The sequence below is a fragment of the Pelodiscus sinensis genome, chromosome 18, assembly GCF_052426305.1.
Source record: "Pelodiscus sinensis isolate ZL-2025 chromosome 18, ASM5242630v1, whole genome shotgun sequence".
NCBI classification, from domain to species: Eukaryota; Metazoa; Chordata; order Testudines; family Trionychidae; genus Pelodiscus; species Pelodiscus sinensis.
Window position 1 is genome coordinate 467,057 of NC_143069.1, and position 18,287 is coordinate 485,343.

At 64.2% G+C, this 18,287-nt stretch overlaps 3 protein-coding genes across 5 annotated transcripts in view; 2 read left to right on the forward strand and 1 right to left on the reverse strand.

The window, feature by feature from the left end:
• The window catches only part of ACP7 (acid phosphatase 7, tartrate resistant (putative)), a 24,383-nt gene extending 19,119 nt beyond the window's left edge, over positions 1-5,264 (reverse strand). Inside the window, exons 1-2 of one of the 3 annotated variants that reach the window (XM_075917215.2) lie at positions 5,128-5,264; positions 1,655-1,871 (exon numbers count right to left, since the gene is read on the reverse strand). In XM_075917215.2, the coding sequence (XP_075773330.2) occupies positions 1,655-1,751 (97 nt within the window). In that variant the 5' untranslated portion in view covers positions 1,752-1,871; positions 5,128-5,264. Of the gene's footprint in view, positions 1-1,654; positions 1,872-4,889; positions 5,097-5,127 lie in introns of those variants that run through there. The other 2 variants (XM_075917214.2, XM_075917217.2) reach the window with 2 other exon arrangements.
• FBXO27 (F-box protein 27) lies at positions 5,150-9,932 on the forward strand. The gene is made up of 5 exons (XM_089769827.1): positions 5,150-5,480; positions 6,945-7,056; positions 8,086-8,181; positions 8,818-8,956; positions 9,519-9,932. Exons 1-5 carry the CDS (start codon positions 5,150-5,152, stop codon positions 9,654-9,656), a joined length of 816 nt encoding a protein of 271 aa, XP_089625953.1. The 3' UTR covers positions 9,657-9,932.
• A 3,768-nt stretch (positions 9,933-13,700) lies between these two features.
• On the forward strand, positions 13,701-17,749 carry MRPS12 (mitochondrial ribosomal protein S12). The gene is made up of 3 exons (XM_075917220.2): positions 13,701-13,795; positions 15,369-15,468; positions 17,213-17,749. Exons 2-3 carry the CDS (start codon positions 15,420-15,422, stop codon positions 17,623-17,625), a joined length of 462 nt encoding a protein of 153 aa, XP_075773335.1. The 5' UTR covers positions 13,701-13,795; positions 15,369-15,419; the 3' UTR covers positions 17,626-17,749.
• The last annotated feature ends 538 nt before the right edge of the window (positions 17,750-18,287 follow it).

An 18,287-nucleotide genomic window follows, 5' to 3' on the forward strand; every position in this document is an offset into this window, starting at 1 on the left:
CCCCACTGCCCACCCAGATCTAGGAACAGAACCTGGGAGTCCTGGCATCCAGCCCCCCCAACCACTATCCCCCACTGCCCACCCAGATCTAGGAACAGAACCTAGGAGTCCTGGCATCCAGCCCCCCCCAACCACTATCCCCCACTGCCCACCCAGATCTAGGAACAGAACCTAGGAGTCCTGGCATCCAGCCCCCCTAACCACTATCCCCCACTGCCCACCAAGATCTAGGAACAGAACCTAGGAGTCCTGGCATCCAGCCCCCGCAACCACTATCCCCCACTGGCCACCCAGATCTAGAAACAGAACCTAGGAGTCCTGGCATCCAGCCCCCCTAACCACTATCCCCCACTGCCCACCCAGATCTAGGAACAGAACCTAGGAGTCCTGGCATCCAGCCCCCCTAACCACTATCCCCCACTGCCCACCCAGATCTAGGAACAGAACCTAGGAGTCCTGGCATCCAGCCCCCCTAACCACTATCCCCCACTGCCCACCCAGATCTAGGAACAGAACCTAGGAGCCCTGGCGTCCAGCCCCCCTAACCACTATCCCCCACTGCCCACCCAGATCTAGGAACAGAACCTAGGAGTCCTGGCATCCAGCCCCCCTAACCACTATCCCCCACTGCCCACCCAGATCTAGGAACAGAACCTAGGAGCCCTGGCGTCCAGCCCCCCTAACCACTATCCCCCACTGCCCACCCAGATCTAGGAACAGAACCTAGGAGTCCTGGCATCCAGCCCCCCCCAACCACTATCCCCCACTGCCCACCCAGATCTAGAAACAGAACCTAGGAGTCCTGGCATCCAGCCCCCCCCAACCACTATCCCCCACTGCCCACCCAGATCTAGGAACAGAACCTAGGAGTCCTGGCATCCAGCCCCCCCAACCACTATCCCCCACTGCCCACCCAGATCTAGGAACAGAACCTAGGAGCCCTGGCGTCCAGCCCCCCTAACCACTATCCCCCACTGCCCACCCAGATCTAGGAACAGAACCTAGGAGTCCTGGCGTCCAGCCCCCCCTAACCACTATCCCCCACTGCCCACCCAGATCTAGGAACAGAACCTAGGAGTCCTGGCGTCCAGCCCCCCTAACCACTATCCCCCACTGCCCACCCAGATCTAGGAACAGAACCTAGGAGTCCTGGCATCCAGCCCCCCTAACCACTATCCCCCACTGCCCACCCAGATCTAGGAACAGAACCTAGGAGTCCTGGCGTCCAGCCCCCCCAACCACTATCCCCCACTGCCCACCCAGATCTAGGAACAGAACCTAGGAGTCCTGGCATCCAGCCCCCCCCAACCACTATCCCCCACTGCCCACCCAGATCTAGGAACAGAACCTAGGAGCCCCGGCGTCCAGCCCCCCTAACCACTATCCCCCACTGCCCACCCAGATCTAGGAACAGAACCTAGGAGTCCTGGCATCCAGCCCCCCCCAACCACTATCCCCCACTGCCCACCCAGATCTAGGAACAGAACCTAGGAGCCCCAGCGTCCAGTCCCCCCACCCCAAGAACCCAGGAGTCCTGACCCCAGGCCCAGAGAAATAAACACCAGTTACCGAATGGAAGTGGCTCCCCCCTTAGCCTGCTCCCGGCACCTCCTGCCAGATCCGCAGGCAGGAGACAGAGCCCCAGTAACCTCACCTGGGTAGGAGAGATGCACTTGCTGGGGCTGGAAGTGGCCGGTATCCTGGCCCAGCACCCAGGGGAGCCCCAGGGAGAGCCAGCCGAGCAGCCCCATCCTCGTCCCGCTCTGCCAGCGGCGCAGGGCCGGGCGGGAAATGAAAGCCCTGTGCCGCTGGCCTGGGAAGGGGGAAGTTCCTCCTGCCGTCCTGAGTCAGCGCCGAGTCAGCAGCAGAGCCTGGGGGGCAGAGTTCACAGAGTCCTGGGGGGCTGGGAGCAGGCTATGGGGAGCTGAGCCTTGGGGGTCTCTGATGGGGGTGGGAGCAGGGATATGGGGGTGTCCTGGGGGGGTCTCTGATGGGGGGCTGGGCACAGGGTCATGGGGCAACTGACCTGGAGGGTCTCTGATGGGGGGTGGGGTCATGGGGCAACTGTCCTGGGGGGTCTCTGTTGGGAGGTGAGTGAGAGGTCATGGGGCAACTGTCCTGGGGGAGGTCTCTGATGGGGGGTGGGGTGGGGTCATGGGGCAACTGTCCTGGGGGGTCTCTGATGGGGGGTGAGTGAGGGGTCATGGGGCAACTGTCCTGGGGGGGGTCTCTGATGGGGGGTGGGGGTGGGGTCATGGGGCAACTGTCCTGGGGGGTCTCTGATGGGGGGTGGGTGAGGGGTCATGGGACAACTGTCCTGGGGGGGGGGGGGGGTCTCTCTGATGGGGGGTGGGTGAGGGGTCATGGGGCAACTGTCCTGGGGGGGTCTCTGATGGGGGGTGGGGGTGGGGTCATGGGGCAACTGTCCTGAGGGGTCTCTGATGGGGGGTGGGGGTGGGGTCATGGGGCAACTGTCCTGGGGGGTCTCTGATGGGGGGTGAGTGAGGGGTCATGGGGCAACTGTCCTGGGGGGGTCTCTGATGGGGGGTGGGGGTGGGGTCATGGGGCAACTGTCCTGGGGGGTCTCTGATGGGGGGCTGGGTGTGGGGTCATGGGGAGTTTTCCCGGGGGGGGATCTCCAGTGGGGGGGTCCAGGACAGCCAGCTCTGATGTGGCATTGAGGGAAGATGACGGGGAAGCTCTGAAGAGATTTGGGAGCACAAGCAGGAGCGGCCCTAGATGAGCTGCCGGCAACCGGCGCCCCCACCTCCGAAGCCCTCAGCGGCCGTTTATCTTGGCGCCCTCAGCGACCGCCTAGTTCGCCTGTATTGACGGGCCGCCACTGAGTACAAGCACAAGGGAGCTAGGTCTGGGGGTGTTCTAGAGGCAGGGAGCTACGGGGAGGTCCTGGGGTAGCTTGCCATGAAAGCCCCTGTCCCTGACCGGAGGTAGGAACAGGGTTATTGGGGCTCTGTCTGCAGTGGACAAACACCTCCTTTATGATGGAGCCCTGTAGATACCTGAAACGCTCCACCCCAGAGGCAACTGCATTTCAGCCCCAGGGTGCCTGAACCCCCAGCCCCCGCCAGGAGGTACAGTCTGTTGAGGGGTCAGGGTGCCCTGGCAAAAGGGAGATGGGGTCCTTATGCCAAGGGCCATGGGACAGAAACTAAATTCCCCCTCCCATCATGAGCCCCAGACTGACAACAGCTTCCCGGCCCCAGCTGCTCTGAGGACACCCCAGAGCAGGGCTGAAGCAGACAAAGAAACGTGCCCTGTTACCCAAGCTGCCGCCTGCACCAGCCGTCCTGCCCCCCAGCTCTGCCTGGAACCCCAATTAATTGGGGCTCAGGCAGTGCCTGGAAGGTACCAATGCCCCCTGCCCTGGCACAGTGGCAGGTTAGGTAAACAGGCATCCCTGTCCGACTCTCCACGTCCACACTCCTCTGTCCTCTTCCATCACACGGACCTGCCGCGAATGAGGGTCCAGGCTGAGAACCCACCAAACTCATGGCACACCGAGGGCAGCCAATCCAGGGCCACGGGAAAGCCCGCCTCCCTTGCTGCTTCCCCAGGGGCATTAGACTGGCAGAGGCATCATTTCCAGCCCCTCTCCGGTGCGCGAATGGAGCCGCTTGCCAGCTCACACGGCATGGGGGGGAGGGGTTAAAGCCCCAGCTCCGGGAGCCGTGGGATGCTGGGAGAACCAAGCAAGGCCCAGGAGGGTGGCACAAGAAATCAGCCAGCAGAGAAGCCTCAGGGTCAGAGCCACGTTGGGGGGTGCACGTAGGAGGGGACAGGCAGAGAGAGGCAGAAACGCCTGCTCGGCCTGACCGGCCGGGTTGTCCCAAGGCCAGTGTCGCAGTATTAGAGCGGGTCACAAGACGGTGGTGGAGCACTGGTCAGAGCGCGGCCGGGAGGGCTCCTGGATTCTGTTCCCAGTGCTGGGAAGGCAGGGGAGTCTAGCGGTAAGAGCAGGAGGGGGTGGAGTCAGGACTTCTTGGTTCTATTTCTAGCTTTGGGAGCTTTCTACCCCCTGGGGGCATCAGGCCCTCCCTGGATGCCCCCAGCCAAGCCGGCTGGAGGTAGCTGGTGTCATTCGCCTCCTTTTTGCAAGCCTGTAAACTGAGGCACAGCAGGGCAGAAGGGAGTCGCCCAAAGTTCCCGGAGGAGTCTGGGACAGCAAGGAACAGAACCCAGCCCAGAAGCTGGGCCCTGACTCGAGGCTTGTGCAGTCTAGACCCGGCTCCCCTTCCAGAGCTGCCCGACCATTAGACCCCGCTGCCCTCCCGGAGCTGGGGGCTGAATCCAGGAGTCCAGCTCCTGGCCACTGGACCCCGCTGCCCTCCCGGAGCTGGGGGCTGAATCCAGGAGTCCAGCTCCTGGCCACTGGACCCCGCTGCCCTCCCGGAGCTGGGGGCTGAATCCAGGAGTCCAGCTCCTGGCCACTGGACCCCGCTGCCCTCCCGGAGCTGGGGGCTGAATCCAGGAGTCCAGCTCCTGGCCACTGGACCCCGCTGCCCTCCCGGAGCTGGGGGCTGAATCCAGGAGTCCAGCTCCTGGCCACTGGACCCCGCTGCCCTCCCGGAGCTGGGGGCTGAATCCAGGAGTCCAGCTCCTGGCCACTGGACCCCGCTGCCCTCCCGGAGTTGGGGGCTGAATCCAGGAGTCCAGCTCCTGGCCACTGGACCCCGCTGCCCTCCCGGAGTTGGGGGCTGAATCCAGGAGTCCAGCTCCTGGCCACTGGACCCCGCTGCCCTCCCGGAGTTGGGGGCTGAATCCAGGAGTCCAGCTCCTGGCCACTGGACCCCGCTGCCCACCCCTGGCTCCCAGCCTCGGCTGCTCCAGCCAAAGGACCCGCCCGCCGGGGTCCCCAGGCCCGCGATTACCTCGCATCAGCCCGCAGGAAGCGCGGCCGGGCTCGGGTCTTCCTCTCCCGTTTCCACCGGGAGGGCGAGGGGGGTTGGGGTGGGAGCGTGCACCGGGGCCGGGCCCAGGCCGGTTCCCACCAGCCGGCTGTCAACCCCCCCCCCCCCCCGGAGCTGCGGCTGTTCCCGCAGCCCGGCCCGCGGGGGATCCGGCGCCCGTGGACACGCAGCGGGGCGGAGAATGCGGAGCTCGCGTCACCTCCGAGGCGGGGCCGGGTCACATGCGCGGGCGCGCCCGGGGCCAGCGGATGGGGCAGGCGGGGAGCCGGGCGCCGGGCCCGGCGCTGGAGCTGGAGCCGCTGCCGGACGAGCTGCTGGCCCTGATCCTGAGCTGGGTGCCGGGCCGCGCCCTGGTGACCCGCTGCCGCCTGGTCTGCCGGCGCTGGCGGGCCCTCATCGACGGGCCCACGGTCTGGCGGCTGCAGGGCGAGCGGCTGCCGGGCATGCGGGCTGCGCTGGCGGCCGCTCGCCTCTGCCCCCCGCCGCGCTGGAGCCACCTGTGCCTGCGGGAGCCCTTCGGCCGCAACCTGCTGCGCAACCCCTGCGGCGCGGGTGGGCCGGGGGCGGGGACGCGGGGCGGGGCGGGGAGGATGCAGAAGGGGAGAGATGGGGGGGAGGGAGGGCAGAAGGGGAGGGGGCGGGGGGAGGGGAAGAGGCAGAAGGGGAGGGATGGGGGGGAGGGGAAGAGGCAGAAGGGGAGGGATGGGGGGGCGGGGGGAGGGGAGGGGAAGAGGCAGAAGGGGGAGGGATGGGGGTTAGGGCTGGGGGAGGGGAAGAGGCAGAAGGGGGAGGGATGGGGGGGGGAGGGGGGAGGGGAAGAGGCAGAAGGGGGGGGGGAGGGGAGTTTGGGGGCGGGGGGGAGGGGGAAGGGATGGGGGGTCGGGGGCGAGGGAGGGGAAGAGGCAGAAGGGGAGGGCTGGGGGGGGAGAGGGAAGGGGGGAGGCAGGGGAAGAGGGGGGGGGAGGGATGGGGGGTGGGGGGAGGGGAAGAGGGGGGCGGGGAGGGGGAAGGGAGGGGAGGGAGGAGGGGAAGGAGGGGCTGGGGGAGGGGGCGGGCGGGGGGGGAAGAGGGGGGAGGAGGAGGGCGGGCGGGGGGGGTGAGATGGGGAGCCCCAGGGGCAGCATGGGAGGGAGTGGTGAGAAGGAGGGGGCAGGGGTGCTGAGGAAGGGAGGGGTGTGGAGAGGCCTGGGCAGGATGCAGGTCACCTTAAGAATGACCCCACTGGGTGAGACCAAAGGTCCTTCTAGCCCAGCGTCCTGTCTTCCAACAGTGGCTAGTGCCAGCTGCCCGCTAGGTTGCCAGGTGTCGGGTATTCACTGGAGAGTCGGGTATTTGTGTCCCCCATCCAGTTTAAAAAAGAAAATACCAGACATGTAAAATGTCCCCTATTTCCTGTTTCCCTTGGACAGAAGCCCAGCGGGGACAGTTCTGGGGGGGGCAGGATCATTTAAAGGTGCAACCCCCTTTCCCCCCCCCAACAACTTTGGTCTCCCCCTTTTTTTTCCCCTTCAACAGAATTATGTCCCTGATATTTCCCTGGGGTGGGTGGGAGTTTCGGTACTTTTGGTTAAACCATCTGGCAACCCTAGCTGCTCCCCCGCCTAGAACTGAGAGGGTGTGGGAGGAGGGGGCCAGATGGAAGAGCACTGGGAGGGCAGGAAGTTAATGGGGAGCATGGGGGAGGGGCAGCAGGGACAGTGGGGGATGGAGCAGGGGGAAAATGAGCACTGGTCAGGAGGGGGCAATGAGAGGACACTGGGCACAAAAGGTAAATGACTGGAGATGCCTATCTATCTCCTGGAGCTGGAAGGGACCTTGAAGGGTCACTGAGTCCAGTCCCCTGCCCTCACAGCAGGACCAAGTACCATCCCTGACAGATTTTTGCCCCACATGGCCCCCTCAAGGAGTGAATCCACAACCCTGGGTTTAGCAGGCCAATGCTCAAACCACTGAGCTTTCCCTCCCCCCCAGGGCCTGCCACACTCCCCCCTTTCCTGACACACCCTCTTCCCACAGATCGGTTCAGTCACTGGCAGGTCCAGCACGGGGGCAATGGCTGGAATGTGGAAGAGAACCGCTGCCCGGTCGAGGGGGCCCCGGCCCAGACCTGCTTCGTCTCGTCCTTCCAGTGAGTGGGAGCCCTCTGCCTTCCTGTTTGCCCCCAGGTGCCCTTGTGCTGCTGAGCTCTGCCTGCGCTTCAAAGGCCAGTCCGGTCCTGCTCCCGCACAGATGTGGAGTCACTCTGGATTGATCCAGCCTAAGTGAGACCCAGAGATGCCACCTGCCCTGGTCACACACACACGTACACACTGATAAACCTGGACTAGCTCTGGATTTAGGAAGGCACCACACGACAGGCCGGGCCAGTACAGATCCATCGGTCCGGCGGTGTGAAGCGAGCGGTGCTAGCAGAAGCCCCCAGAGTGGGCGGGTGGCCTAATTCTACCAGGACAGCATGCGACGGTGCCAACATAGCCGCCTCCAACCCTGGGAGCAATTTGCTGGCAGAGTATGCTGGATTCTTATACTGGCAAAGGGTTCCAGCTGGGGGCGTGGTCTAAGTAAATCTGGAGTCACTCTGGATTTGTGGGCCTTGACTCTCTGCTGCTCTTGTGTCATGACACACTGACGGTATTGCCCCAGCCGTCAGGCAGGGGGAACTGGGAATGGTGTCCCTCTCGGGCCTTCTCTGCACTGCTGATTTGCCCTGATTTCCAGCTGCCCCAGCCAACTCCAGAACATGGTTCACTGTGGGAGAGCTGACCGTGTAGGTTCAAATCATGCCTTATGGCAGCTTTGCCTGTCTCCAGAGGGGGCTGTACTGGGGGAGTGCCCAGGGTTTCAAACTCTGACCTCAGTTCCTCGCTCTGCTGCGTGACTCTGAACAGCCCACTTCTCTGTGCCTCAGTTTCCCTTTCCACCCTTTGTCCACCCTGTCTGCGCTGTGATTTCTTTGGGGCTGTGACTCTCATTTCCTAGAGTTCATAGTGCCCTGCCAACACACTAAAACCTCAACTGGCTTTTAACACTTGTCTGCTCAGACCCTTTTCTTCCCCTGGTGTTTGCAGGATCTGTGTCACACACAATGCAGAGTGGGCCTGGTCACAGGTAGATGCTATTGCCCTACCTCATCAGGGTCTCCTTTTCCCCTCTGTAGGTGGTGCGAGAAATCGCAGCTTGTAGATCTTCTGAAGGAAGGATTGTGGGCAGAACTGCTGGATACCTACCAGCCAGAAATCTACATCTCTGATTGGTAAGTTTCAGCCTCCTCTCCCTGGCACATGCAGCTTTAATGGTGACCTACAGAAAGAAATGGGTCTGTGTCTTTGCTGCAGCTTTCCCAGCCAAAAATAAAACCTCAGCTGTTTCCTGTGTTTCTGGTTATAGAAGCCACCTGTGCCCCAAAATCAAAGGCTTTGGGTTTGTTTTATTTAGGCCTTAAAAATAGCAAGCTTGTTGAACCTTGCTTCATCTGTTTGTTTTACTGGAGGTCCCCTTGGAGGACCCAGAGATGTGAGCTGGGAGACGCCTGTGCCCTTATTCCACGGGTGGGGGGGTTGCACTTGTAACTGGGAGTTTCTCCCACCCAGCTATCGGTCAGGGGCTGACGTGGGATGCACGTCAATAAGGTGGCAGGACTTTGTTGGCGTGCTGGCTAGCGTAGCAGAGGGGCTTCCCTGAAGTTGCTGGCAGATGAGCCTAGCAGAAGGGGATGTTGCAGAGGTTGGTGCCATCCGCTGACTGATGGGGACCAAAAAGCTGTGGTTGGATTTGGGTGTGTACTTGCCCAGGATTCCTGTTCTGTGATAGGTTTTAAGGGTCATGTTCCATCTCCCTGCTGCTGCCCCCCAAGGTTCCTGGTTTCCCAACATCCGCTCCTGTCCCGCAGGTGGGGCGCCCGGGAAGACTGTGGCTGTAAATACTCCCTCTGCGTGAAGCTCCTGGCTGCCAACCAAAGAACTGTCATTGCTGAGTTCCAGGCCAGCCCCGACCCCATACCACAGTGGAATGACCAGCAGTATCAGCAGGTGAGCCAGCTGTCCGGGGACATTCCAGGGCCACCAGAGTTCTAGAACTGGCTCAGCCAGTGGGTTGGCTTTGGTCAAGTCACTTCCCTTCCCCGTGCCTCAGTTTCCCTCTGAAAGGGGCATAATGATATCAAGCTTGGAGAGTCACAACTGAAAAGAGGGAGGAACTGATTATTGATTAGTAGTGCCTGAAAGCCTGGGCTTAACTTAACGTATGTGGCATAACTTGTAAAACTGGGTGTGTTTAAAACAAACAAACACAAAACAGTGCCAAGACTTAAAAATTGTGAATTCCAACCAAAACAAAAAGTCTCTCCCCCCAGCTTGGACCCGTTAACATTGCTACGTGCTGACTCAGCAGCCCCTCTAGGCTTGTAGTGAGACCACCCCAGAATCTTACCACGTAGATTGAAAAGGGGGATAAGCCAAGTTTACAAATGACATTAACGGGCAGAGGGAGCATGCTTCTGGGGTGGAGCAGAGTGGTGCGCCTGCAGGGAAATGAGAATGTCAGGGCCTGTGGTCCAGAGATCATTTTGTGTTCCCTTTCCTTCCCTCCCAGGTGTCCCACAGGTTCAGTCAGTATGGCACTGGAGTCCGGTATGTGCATTTCTTCCACAGAGGGACAGACACTCAGTTCTGGGCAGGACACTATGGTGCCCGGATCACCAACTCCATGGTCATGGTGAAGCTCCGATGAGAACCAGGAGTGCCGCTCCATAAATCTCTCACTCAAACCAGAATGATGCTCTCCGTTTGCCTCTGTGAGCTCCTCTCCCATCCTAGAACGAATAGCAGGGATCCATCTCCTGGACATTGACACGCCCCTTTACCTGAGGAACTTTTCTGGTCCTGTGCAGGACAGGCGGGAGCCTGGGTGAATCTTTAGCTTCCTAGCAGCTGATTTCAGTCAGTGTAAACCTGCCCACACATGACAGAAACAAGAAGACTTTAAAGATGGAAAATATTGAGCTTGTGCCACTGTTTGGAAGGCTTTGGGATTATTGGCAGAGCACAAAAGGGTAAACACCCCTGCAGGGCCAGTGCGCAAGGCGCGGGGCAGGCGATGCAGCTGTGCTAGGCTGTGAGCTAGACACTGTGCCCCAGGCAGGGCTGGGGGGTGCCCCAGACGCCCCTGCAGGGCCAGTGCGTGAGGTATGGGGGAGGTGATGCAGCTGCGCTAGGTCGTGAGCTGGGCGCGGCATCTGGGCAGGGCTGGGGAGTGCCCCGGTTAGGGCAGGGCTGGGGGGTGCCCCAGGCAGGGCTGGGGGGTGCCCCAGACGCCCCTGGGGGGCCAGTGCGCAAGGTGCGGGGGAGGCGATGCAGCTGCACAAGGGCGTGAGCTGGGCACAGCGTCTGGGCAGGGCTGGGGGGTGCCCCGGGCAGGGCTGGGGGGTGTGGGGGAGGCGATGCAGCTGCACAAGGGCGTGAGCTGGGCGCGGTGTCTGGGCAGGGCAGGGCAGGGCTGGGGGGTGCCCCGGGCAGGGCTGGGGAGTGCGGGGGAGGCAATGCAGCTGCACAAGGGTGTGACCTGGGCGCGGTGTCTGGGCAGGGCTGGGGGGTGCCCCGGGCAGGGCTGGGGGGTGTGGGGGAGGCGATGCAGCTGCACAAGGGTGTGACCTGGGCGCGGTGTCTGGGCAGGGCTGGGGGGTGCCCCGGGCAGGGCTGGGGAGTGTGGGGGAGGCGATGCAGCTGCACAAGGGTGTGACCTGGGCGCGGTGTCTGGGCAGGGCTGGGGGGTGCCCCGGGCAGGGCTGGGGGGTGTGGGGGAGGCGATGCAGCTGCACAAGGGTGTGACCTGGGCGCGGTGCCCCGGGCAGGGCTGGGGGGTGCCCCGGGCAGGGCTGGGGGGTGCCCCGGGCAGGGCAGGGCTGGGCTGGGGGGTGCCCCGGGCAGGGCAGGGCTGGGGGGTGCCCCGGGCACGGCAGGGCAGGGCTGGGGGGTGCGGGGGCAGGCGGGCTGGGGGGTGCGGGGGAGGCGATGCAGCTGCACAAGGGCATGAGCTGGGCGCGGTGTCTGGGCAGGGCTGGGGGGTGCCCCGGGCAGGGCAGGGCAGGGCAGGGCTGGGGGGTGCCCCGGGCAGGGCAGGGCAGGGCTGGGCAGGGCTGGGGGGTGCCCCGGGCAGGGCAGGGCAGGGCAGGGCTGGGGGGTGCAGGGGGCAGGGCTGGGCACAGGGCAGGGCTGGGGGGTGCGGGGGAGGCGATGCAGCTGCACAAGGGCATGAGCTGGGCGCGGTGTCTGGGCAGGGCTGGGGGGTGCCCCGGGCAGGGCAGGGCAGGGCTGGGGGGTGCCCCGGGCAGGGCAGGGCTGGGCAGGGCTGGGGGGTGCCCCGGGCAGGGCAGGGCTGGGGGTGCCCCGGGCAGGGCAGGGCAGGGCAGGGCTGGGGGGTGCCCCGGGCAGGGCAGGGCTGGGGGGTGCCCCGGGCAGGGCAGGGCAGGGCTGGGGGGTGCGGGGGAGGCGATGCAGCTGCACAAGGGCATGAGCTGGGCGCGGTGTCTGGGCAGGGCTGGGGGGTGCCCCGGGCAGGGCAGGGCAGGGCTGGGGGGTGCCCCGGGCAGGGCAGGGCAGGGCAGGGCTGGGCTGGGGGGTGCCCCGGGCAGGGCAGGGCAGGGCTGGGGGGTGCCCCGGGCAGGGCAGGGCTGGGCTGGGGGGTGCCCCGGGCAGGGCAGGGCTGGGCTGGGGGGTGCCCCGGGCAGGGCAGGGCAGGGCTGGGGGGTGCCCCGGGCAGGGCAGGGCAGGGCAGGGCTGGGGGGTGCCCCGGGCAGGGCAGGGCAGGGCAGGGCTGGGGGGTGCCCCGGGCAGGGCAGGGCAGGGGGGTGCCCCGGGCAGGGCAGGGCGTGCCCCGGGCGGGGCAGGGCAGGGCTGGGGGGTGGGCAGGGCAGGGCAGGGCTGGGCGGGGGGCAGGGCAGGGCAGGGGGGGGGGTGCCCCGGGCAGGGCAGGGCTGGGCTGGGGGGTGCCCCGGGCAGGGCAGGGCTGGGCTGGGGGGTGCCCCGGGCAGGGCAGGGCTGGGGGGTGGGCAGGGCAGGGCAGGGCAGGGCTGGGCTGGGGGGTGCCCCGGGCAGGGCAGGGCTGGGGGTGCCCCGGGCAGGGCAGGGCAGGGCAGGGCAGGGCTGGGCTGGGGGGTGCCCCGGGCAGGGCAGGGCTGGGGGGTGCCCCGGGCAGGGCAGGGCAGGGCAGGGGGGTGCCCCGGGCAGGGCAGGGCAGGGCTGGGGGTGCCCCGGGCAGGGCTGGGCTGGGGGGTGCCCCGGGCAGGGCAGGGCAGGGCAGGGCTGGGCTGGGGGGTGCCCCGGGCAGGGCAGGGCTGGGGGGTGCCCCGGGCAGGGCTGGGGGGTGCCCCGGGCAGGGCAGGGCAGGGCTGGGCAGGGCTGGGGGGTGCCCCGGGCAGGGCCGGGCAGGGCTGGGGGGCCCAGGGCAGGGCAGGGCAGGGCAGGGCAGGGCAGGGGGGTGCCCCGGGCAGGGCAGGGCAGGGGGGTGCCCCGGGCAGGGCAGGGCAGGGGGTGCCCCGGGCAGGGCAGGGCAGGGGGGTGCCCCGGGCAGGGCAGGGCAGGGCAGGGCAGGGCAGGGCTGGGCTGGGGGGTGCCCCGGGCAGGGCAGGGCTGGGGGGTGCCCCGGGCAGGGCAGGGCAGGGCAGGGGGGTGCCCCGGGCAGGGCAGGGCAGGGCTGGGGGTGCCCCGGGCAGGGCTGGGCTGGGGGGTGCCCCGGGCAGGGCAGGGCAGGGCAGGGCTGGGCTGGGGGGTGCCCCGGGCAGGGCAGGGCTGGGGGGTGCCCCGGGCAGGGCAGGGCAGGGCTGGGCAGGGGGGGGGTGCAGGGGGGCAGGGCTGGGGGTGCCCCGGGCAGGGCAGGGCAGGGCAGGGCAGGGGGGTGCCCCGGGCAGGGCAGGGCAGGGGGTGCCCCGGGCAGGGCAGGGCAGGGGGTGCCCCGGGCAGGGCAGGGCAGGGCTGGGGGGTGCCCCGGGCAGGGCAGGGCAGGGCAGGGGGTGCCCCGGGCAGGGCAGGGCAGGGCTGGGGGGTGCCCCGGGCAGGGCAGGGCTGGGGGTGCCCCGGGCAGGGCAGGGGGGTGCCCCGGGCAGGGCTGGGCTGGGGGGTGCCCCGGGCAGGGCAGGGCAGGGCAGTGCCCCGGGCAGGGCTGGGGGGTGCCCCGGGCAGGGCAGGGCAGGGCTGGGCTGGGCTGGGCTGGGGGGTGCCCCGGGCAGGGCTGGGCAGGGCTGGGGGGTGCCCCGGGCAGGGCAGGGCTGGGCTGGGGGGTGCCCCGGGCAGGGCTGGGCTGGGCTGGGGGGTGCCCCGGGCAGGGCAGGGCTGGGGGGTGCCCCGGGTGCCCCTGCAGGCCAGGCTCCGGCGGGGCTGCTGGGCGGGAGGCGGGTGCCCGGTTGGACCCACTGGGCCCACAGCTGCCTTGGGGGGGGGTCCCTGGCTCCCACCCAGCCCCCCGTGGGACGCGCCAGGGAGCTGCAGCAGCAGTGGGGAGAGAACCCGGGGCCCTGGCCCCGCCCCCGGCCACTGGCCCCGCCCCGAGCCCTGAGAGAACCCAGGAGTCTCGGCTCCCAGGACCCTCCCCCCCCCATTCCGTCTCGCGTTGCAGTCAGGGCTGTGACTGGCGCGGAATGACCCTGGCGTCTTCCCGTAGGGCCTCTTGAGGCTCCCTGAGTGACAGCAGCAGCCGGCCTGCCCGTGCGAGCGAGCCCAGCGGGGACCAATCAGAGGGGGCGGCACCACCCCAAGGGCGTAGCTCACGTGCGGCCAACCGAGAGGCAGCTCGCCATAGCCAATGCGAGAGTGGGGGCGGGGCCTAGTGCGCCGAGGGGCTCGTGGGGGGGGGTAAGATGGCGGCTGCGGAGTGAGGTCAGTGCGCGGGAGGGGAGGAGAGCGAGGGGGCTGCGCTCCCCCGGGAACCCCCTGGCCCCGCCCCCTGCTCCTCGGGGGGCACGGCCCCCTCCCCCCCAGGGCCCTGGCCCCGCCCCCTGCTCCTCGGGGGGCACGGCCCCCTCCCCCCCAGGGCCCTGGCCCCGCCCCCTGCTCCTCGGGGGGCACGGCCCCCTCTCCCGCCTAGGGCCCTGGCCCAGCCCCCTCCCCCGCCTGGGGCCCTGGCCCCCCCCTCCCCCGCCCCCTGCTCCTCGGGGGGCACGGCCCCCTCCCCCGCCTAGGGCCCTGGCCCTGCCCCCTGCTCCTCGGGGGGCCCAGCCCCCTCTCCCGCCTAGGGCCCTGGCCCAGCCCCCTCCCCCGCCTAGGGCCCTGGCCCCGCCCCCTGCTCCTCGGGGGGCACGGCCCCCTCCCCCGCCTAGGGCCCTGGCCCTGCCCCCTGCTCCTCGGGGGGCCCAGCCCCCTCTCCCGCCTAGGGCCCTGGCCCCGCCCCCTCCCCCGCCTAGGGCCCTGGCCCCGCCCCCTGCTCCTCGGGGGGCACAGCCCCCTCCCCCGCCTAGGGCCCTGGCCCCGCCCCCTGCTCCTCGGGGGGCACAGCCCCCTCCCCCGCCTAGGGCCCTGGCCCCGCCCCCTGCTCCTCGGGGGGCACGGCCCCCTCCCCCGCCTAGGGCCCTGGCCCTGCCCCCTGCTCCTCGGGGGGCCCAGCCCCCTCTCCCGCCTAGGGCCCTGGCCCCGCCCCCTCCTCCTCGGGGGGCACAGCCCCCTCCCCCGCCTAGGGCCCTGGCCCCGCCCCCTCCTCCTCAGGGGGCACAGCCCCCTCCCCCGCCTAGGGCCCTGGCCCTGCCCCCTCCTCCTCGGGGGGCACAGCCCCCTCCCCAGCCTAGGGCCCTGGCCCCGCCCCCTGTTCCTTGGGGGGGGGGGGCACAGACATTCCTGGAACCCAGCCCCCCCCCCCCCGGCTGCTCCTCTGGATATGAGGGACCCTCTGCCTCCCAATCTGGTTCCTACCCTGCTCTTCCCCTTCCAATTGCTTGAGGGATAGGCGGGATTCATACCCCCAACTAGCTGATTTGTCCTGCTGAAAAGTCCCACCATGCCCCTTCCTAATCCCAGTACTGTGCCCCCATGTTTGTAACCCCCTGTCAGTTCCCAGGCCTGGTGGCCAACTGTGTTCCCATGTAGGTAGAGGACAGGCTAAGCCTTCTATTCTGTGCAGATGCACCCTGAGACCGTACCCAGGCCTCACCCCAAATCTGCAGGAATCTGTTCTAGGGATGTAGATCTGTGACTGTGTTCAGTGCTTGGTCTCTCTTCTGAAATTGAAGGCCAGCTGCAGTGGTAGCTTTGTAAGTTGGGCACATCATTGTGCCTAGAAACTGGGCAAAAACTTTGGCAGACTCCTGTCACATACAGCAACAACCCCTTGTCTGACAGTCACAACTCACTCCCTTTTCTTCTGGGCTAGTGATTTTAAAGTGACAAGCTCTAGTCAGTTACCAATGCCATAAGTGCTCTCCTTTCTGAAATATTAACTTCCTGACTTCCTTTCTTCCAGGGGACTTCTATTCACGGTCTCTAGGGCTTTGGTGAGTTTTTAATGTAGAGGATGTCGTGCAGTGGTTTCCTGAGGTTGCTGGCATCGCCTTTGAGATGGAGTATGTATCTGTTTCTTTTCGTTGCTTTGAGTCTGATTCATTCTGCAGTGTTGCTCTGAATTGCTTGTTGGTGCAAAAGGGCTTTTAGCAACTACACTGCTCCCCTGTTCTCAATAGAAATATCAGGCTGGAAGGGTCATCTACCCTTTCTGCTTATGCTGAGGCAGGAATAACGCTACAGGGCTATGTCTACACTTGCGGCTTCTTGTGCAAGTAATATGCAAATGAGGCTAAGCGTGGAATATCACTGAGCCTCATTTGCATACCTAATGAGCCACCATTTTTTTCAGAAGAGGCTCTTGTGCAAGAGAAACCCTCTTGCGCAATGCCATTACACCTATTACTTTTCAGGAAGAACGGCATTGCGCAAGAGGGTTTTTCTTGCACAAGAAGGGGCAGTGTAGACGCCCTTTCTTGCGCAAGAGCCTCTTCTGAAAACAAATGGTGGCTCATTAGGTATGCAAATGAGGCTCAGCGATATTCCACGCTTAGCCTAAATTATAAATTAAAAAATTAATGGAGATTGCCTATCTCCTAGAACTGGAAGGGTCATCGAGTCCAGTCCCCTGCCTTCACAGCAGGACCAAGTAACATCCCTGACAAATTTTTGCCCCAAATCCCTAAATGGCCTCTGCAAGGATTGAACTCACAACCCTGGGTTTAGCAGGCCAATGCTCAAACCACTGAGCTATCCCTCCCTCCTAATTTGCATATTATTCGCACAAGAAGTCATGAGTGTAGACATAGCCCAGGTGTCTGGAGGATTTAAAGAACAGGTTAGACAATGCTAGGGTTACCATAACCTTGCTTTCTCTCTTGTTCTGGTATGTCACCATGCTTGTAGTTAGAAAATTCTTAATATTTAACCACAATCTCCCTTGCTGAAACAACCCATTCCTTCATATCTTCCCTTAGTGGAAATGAAGAACAGTTGATCAGTCCTCTTTATTATAACCTTGTACATATTTAAAGACTCAACAGAGAGTCCTTTGGCCTCTTACAACCCACTTTGTCAGATGCATTTATTTGAAGACTGTTATCCTGTTCTCCCTCAGTCTTCTCTTCTCTGGACTAAACATGCCCAGTTCTTGATAACAGGGACTGGCTTGCTGCCTTCCTAAACTGTGTCAGGGAAATCTTAGGGACTGATGCTGATTCAGGAACTAGTTGCTGAAAAACACTGTTCTAAATCTCTTGTTGTTTTAGTTGTTCCAGGAACAGCCAGTTGGGGAACTGGAAGAAATAATTCTGGGTTTGCACTGATTGATTAATTAGGCAGGGGTTTGTGTCTTTCTCTGAAGTACTGTGGTGAGCCTGGATACCAGAGGCCTGTTTAGTGGGGCAGGAGGTGGGATAATGAATTCATAAGAAAGATATCTGATGTTAGATGGACCCAGAGCAGCATGAGACATAATCCGTAATGGATAGCACACTGGAGCTGAACTTGGGAGACCTGGATTCTATTTCTGGCTCTGTCCCAGGCCTGCAGAGTGATCTTGGGCAAGTTGCTGCCCTTCCCTGTGCCTCTGTTTCCCCATCTGTAAAATGGAGGTGATGATGCTTCCCTCTTTTGTAAAGCACCTTGAGATCTAAAGTGCTAGGGAAAAGCTAGGGATTATTCTAGATAGAGCGTAGTTCTGGTCTCCAATAGCAGTAGCTGGACCATTGGTACAGAAAGGAAAGCCAGTATGGAGTTGTTGGACTGTTCACAAGTGGTGATTAATGAAACTCCTCTTCCCTGTAGGTATCAATGCTTTTCCTCATGCCTTTGTACCAGGGAGATGGCCATTAACCCCATCTTTGGGCCAGCTGGAAACCCGCACCATGGCAACCCTCAACCAGATGCACCGTAAGGGCAAACCAAAGTTTCCCCCACCCAAACTTGGCCCCACCTTTGGCAACCCCCAGCTCAAGGGAGTGGTTTTGAAGACCATGATTCGCAAGCCCAAGAAGCCCAACTCTGCCAACAGAAAGTGTGCCCGGGTGCGGCTTAGCAATGGCAAGGAAGTGGTCTGCTTCATTCCCGGAGAAGGTCACAACTTGCAGGAACACAGTATTGTGTTGGTGGAAGGCGGAAGGACACAGGACTTGCCTGGGGTGAAGCTCAAAATCGTGCGTGGGAAATATGACTGTGCCCATGTACAGAAGAAGAAATAAGCACCGATCGCTGCTGTGTTTGTATCACTGCAGATATCCTGCAGAGACATTACTCCTTGCCCTGTACTGTTGTGACATCTTTACACACACATTACGCTCATTAAATTCTAACTCCTCTCCAAGAGACGGTGTGTTCTGAGCAAGGGCTCTGTGTTGTAATCTCAGTTCCTGGGTGGCATGAGGGGGTTTCTCGGGCTATGGGGCCTCTGAGAGAGGAGTGTAGATCAGGCTGTTATACATAGCGGAACTGTGCAAGAGTCCCAAGAGTCTCTGATTGGTGGTCTCCAGAGGAGTCCTGCTGTGTGGGAGCATGGGGGGCAGTTCTTTCTGAAGGAGGTATTGAGGGGGGAACATGGGAGGGCTCTGAGGAAGGGTCACATTGGGGGAGTCATGGGGATGGTGTTCCACCTGGGGGAGTCAGGGAGGTGTTGCTCAGGTGGGAGGAAGAGGGAGGAGATGTGGGGGGGTGCCTGGGGCAGTCCCTGCCCCCATGCCAGTGCCCCTGAGTGGAGGGGGGGTGTCAGCTGTGGGGGTGTAGGTAACACGTGGAGGCGGGGAGGAGCCCTCCCGTCCCCATGGTAACCAGGCAGCTCCCGCCTTAGTGACCAGCCTCTAGGGGTGGGGCGGGTTCTCTGCTCCGATTGGCCCTTCCCGCCTCGTGC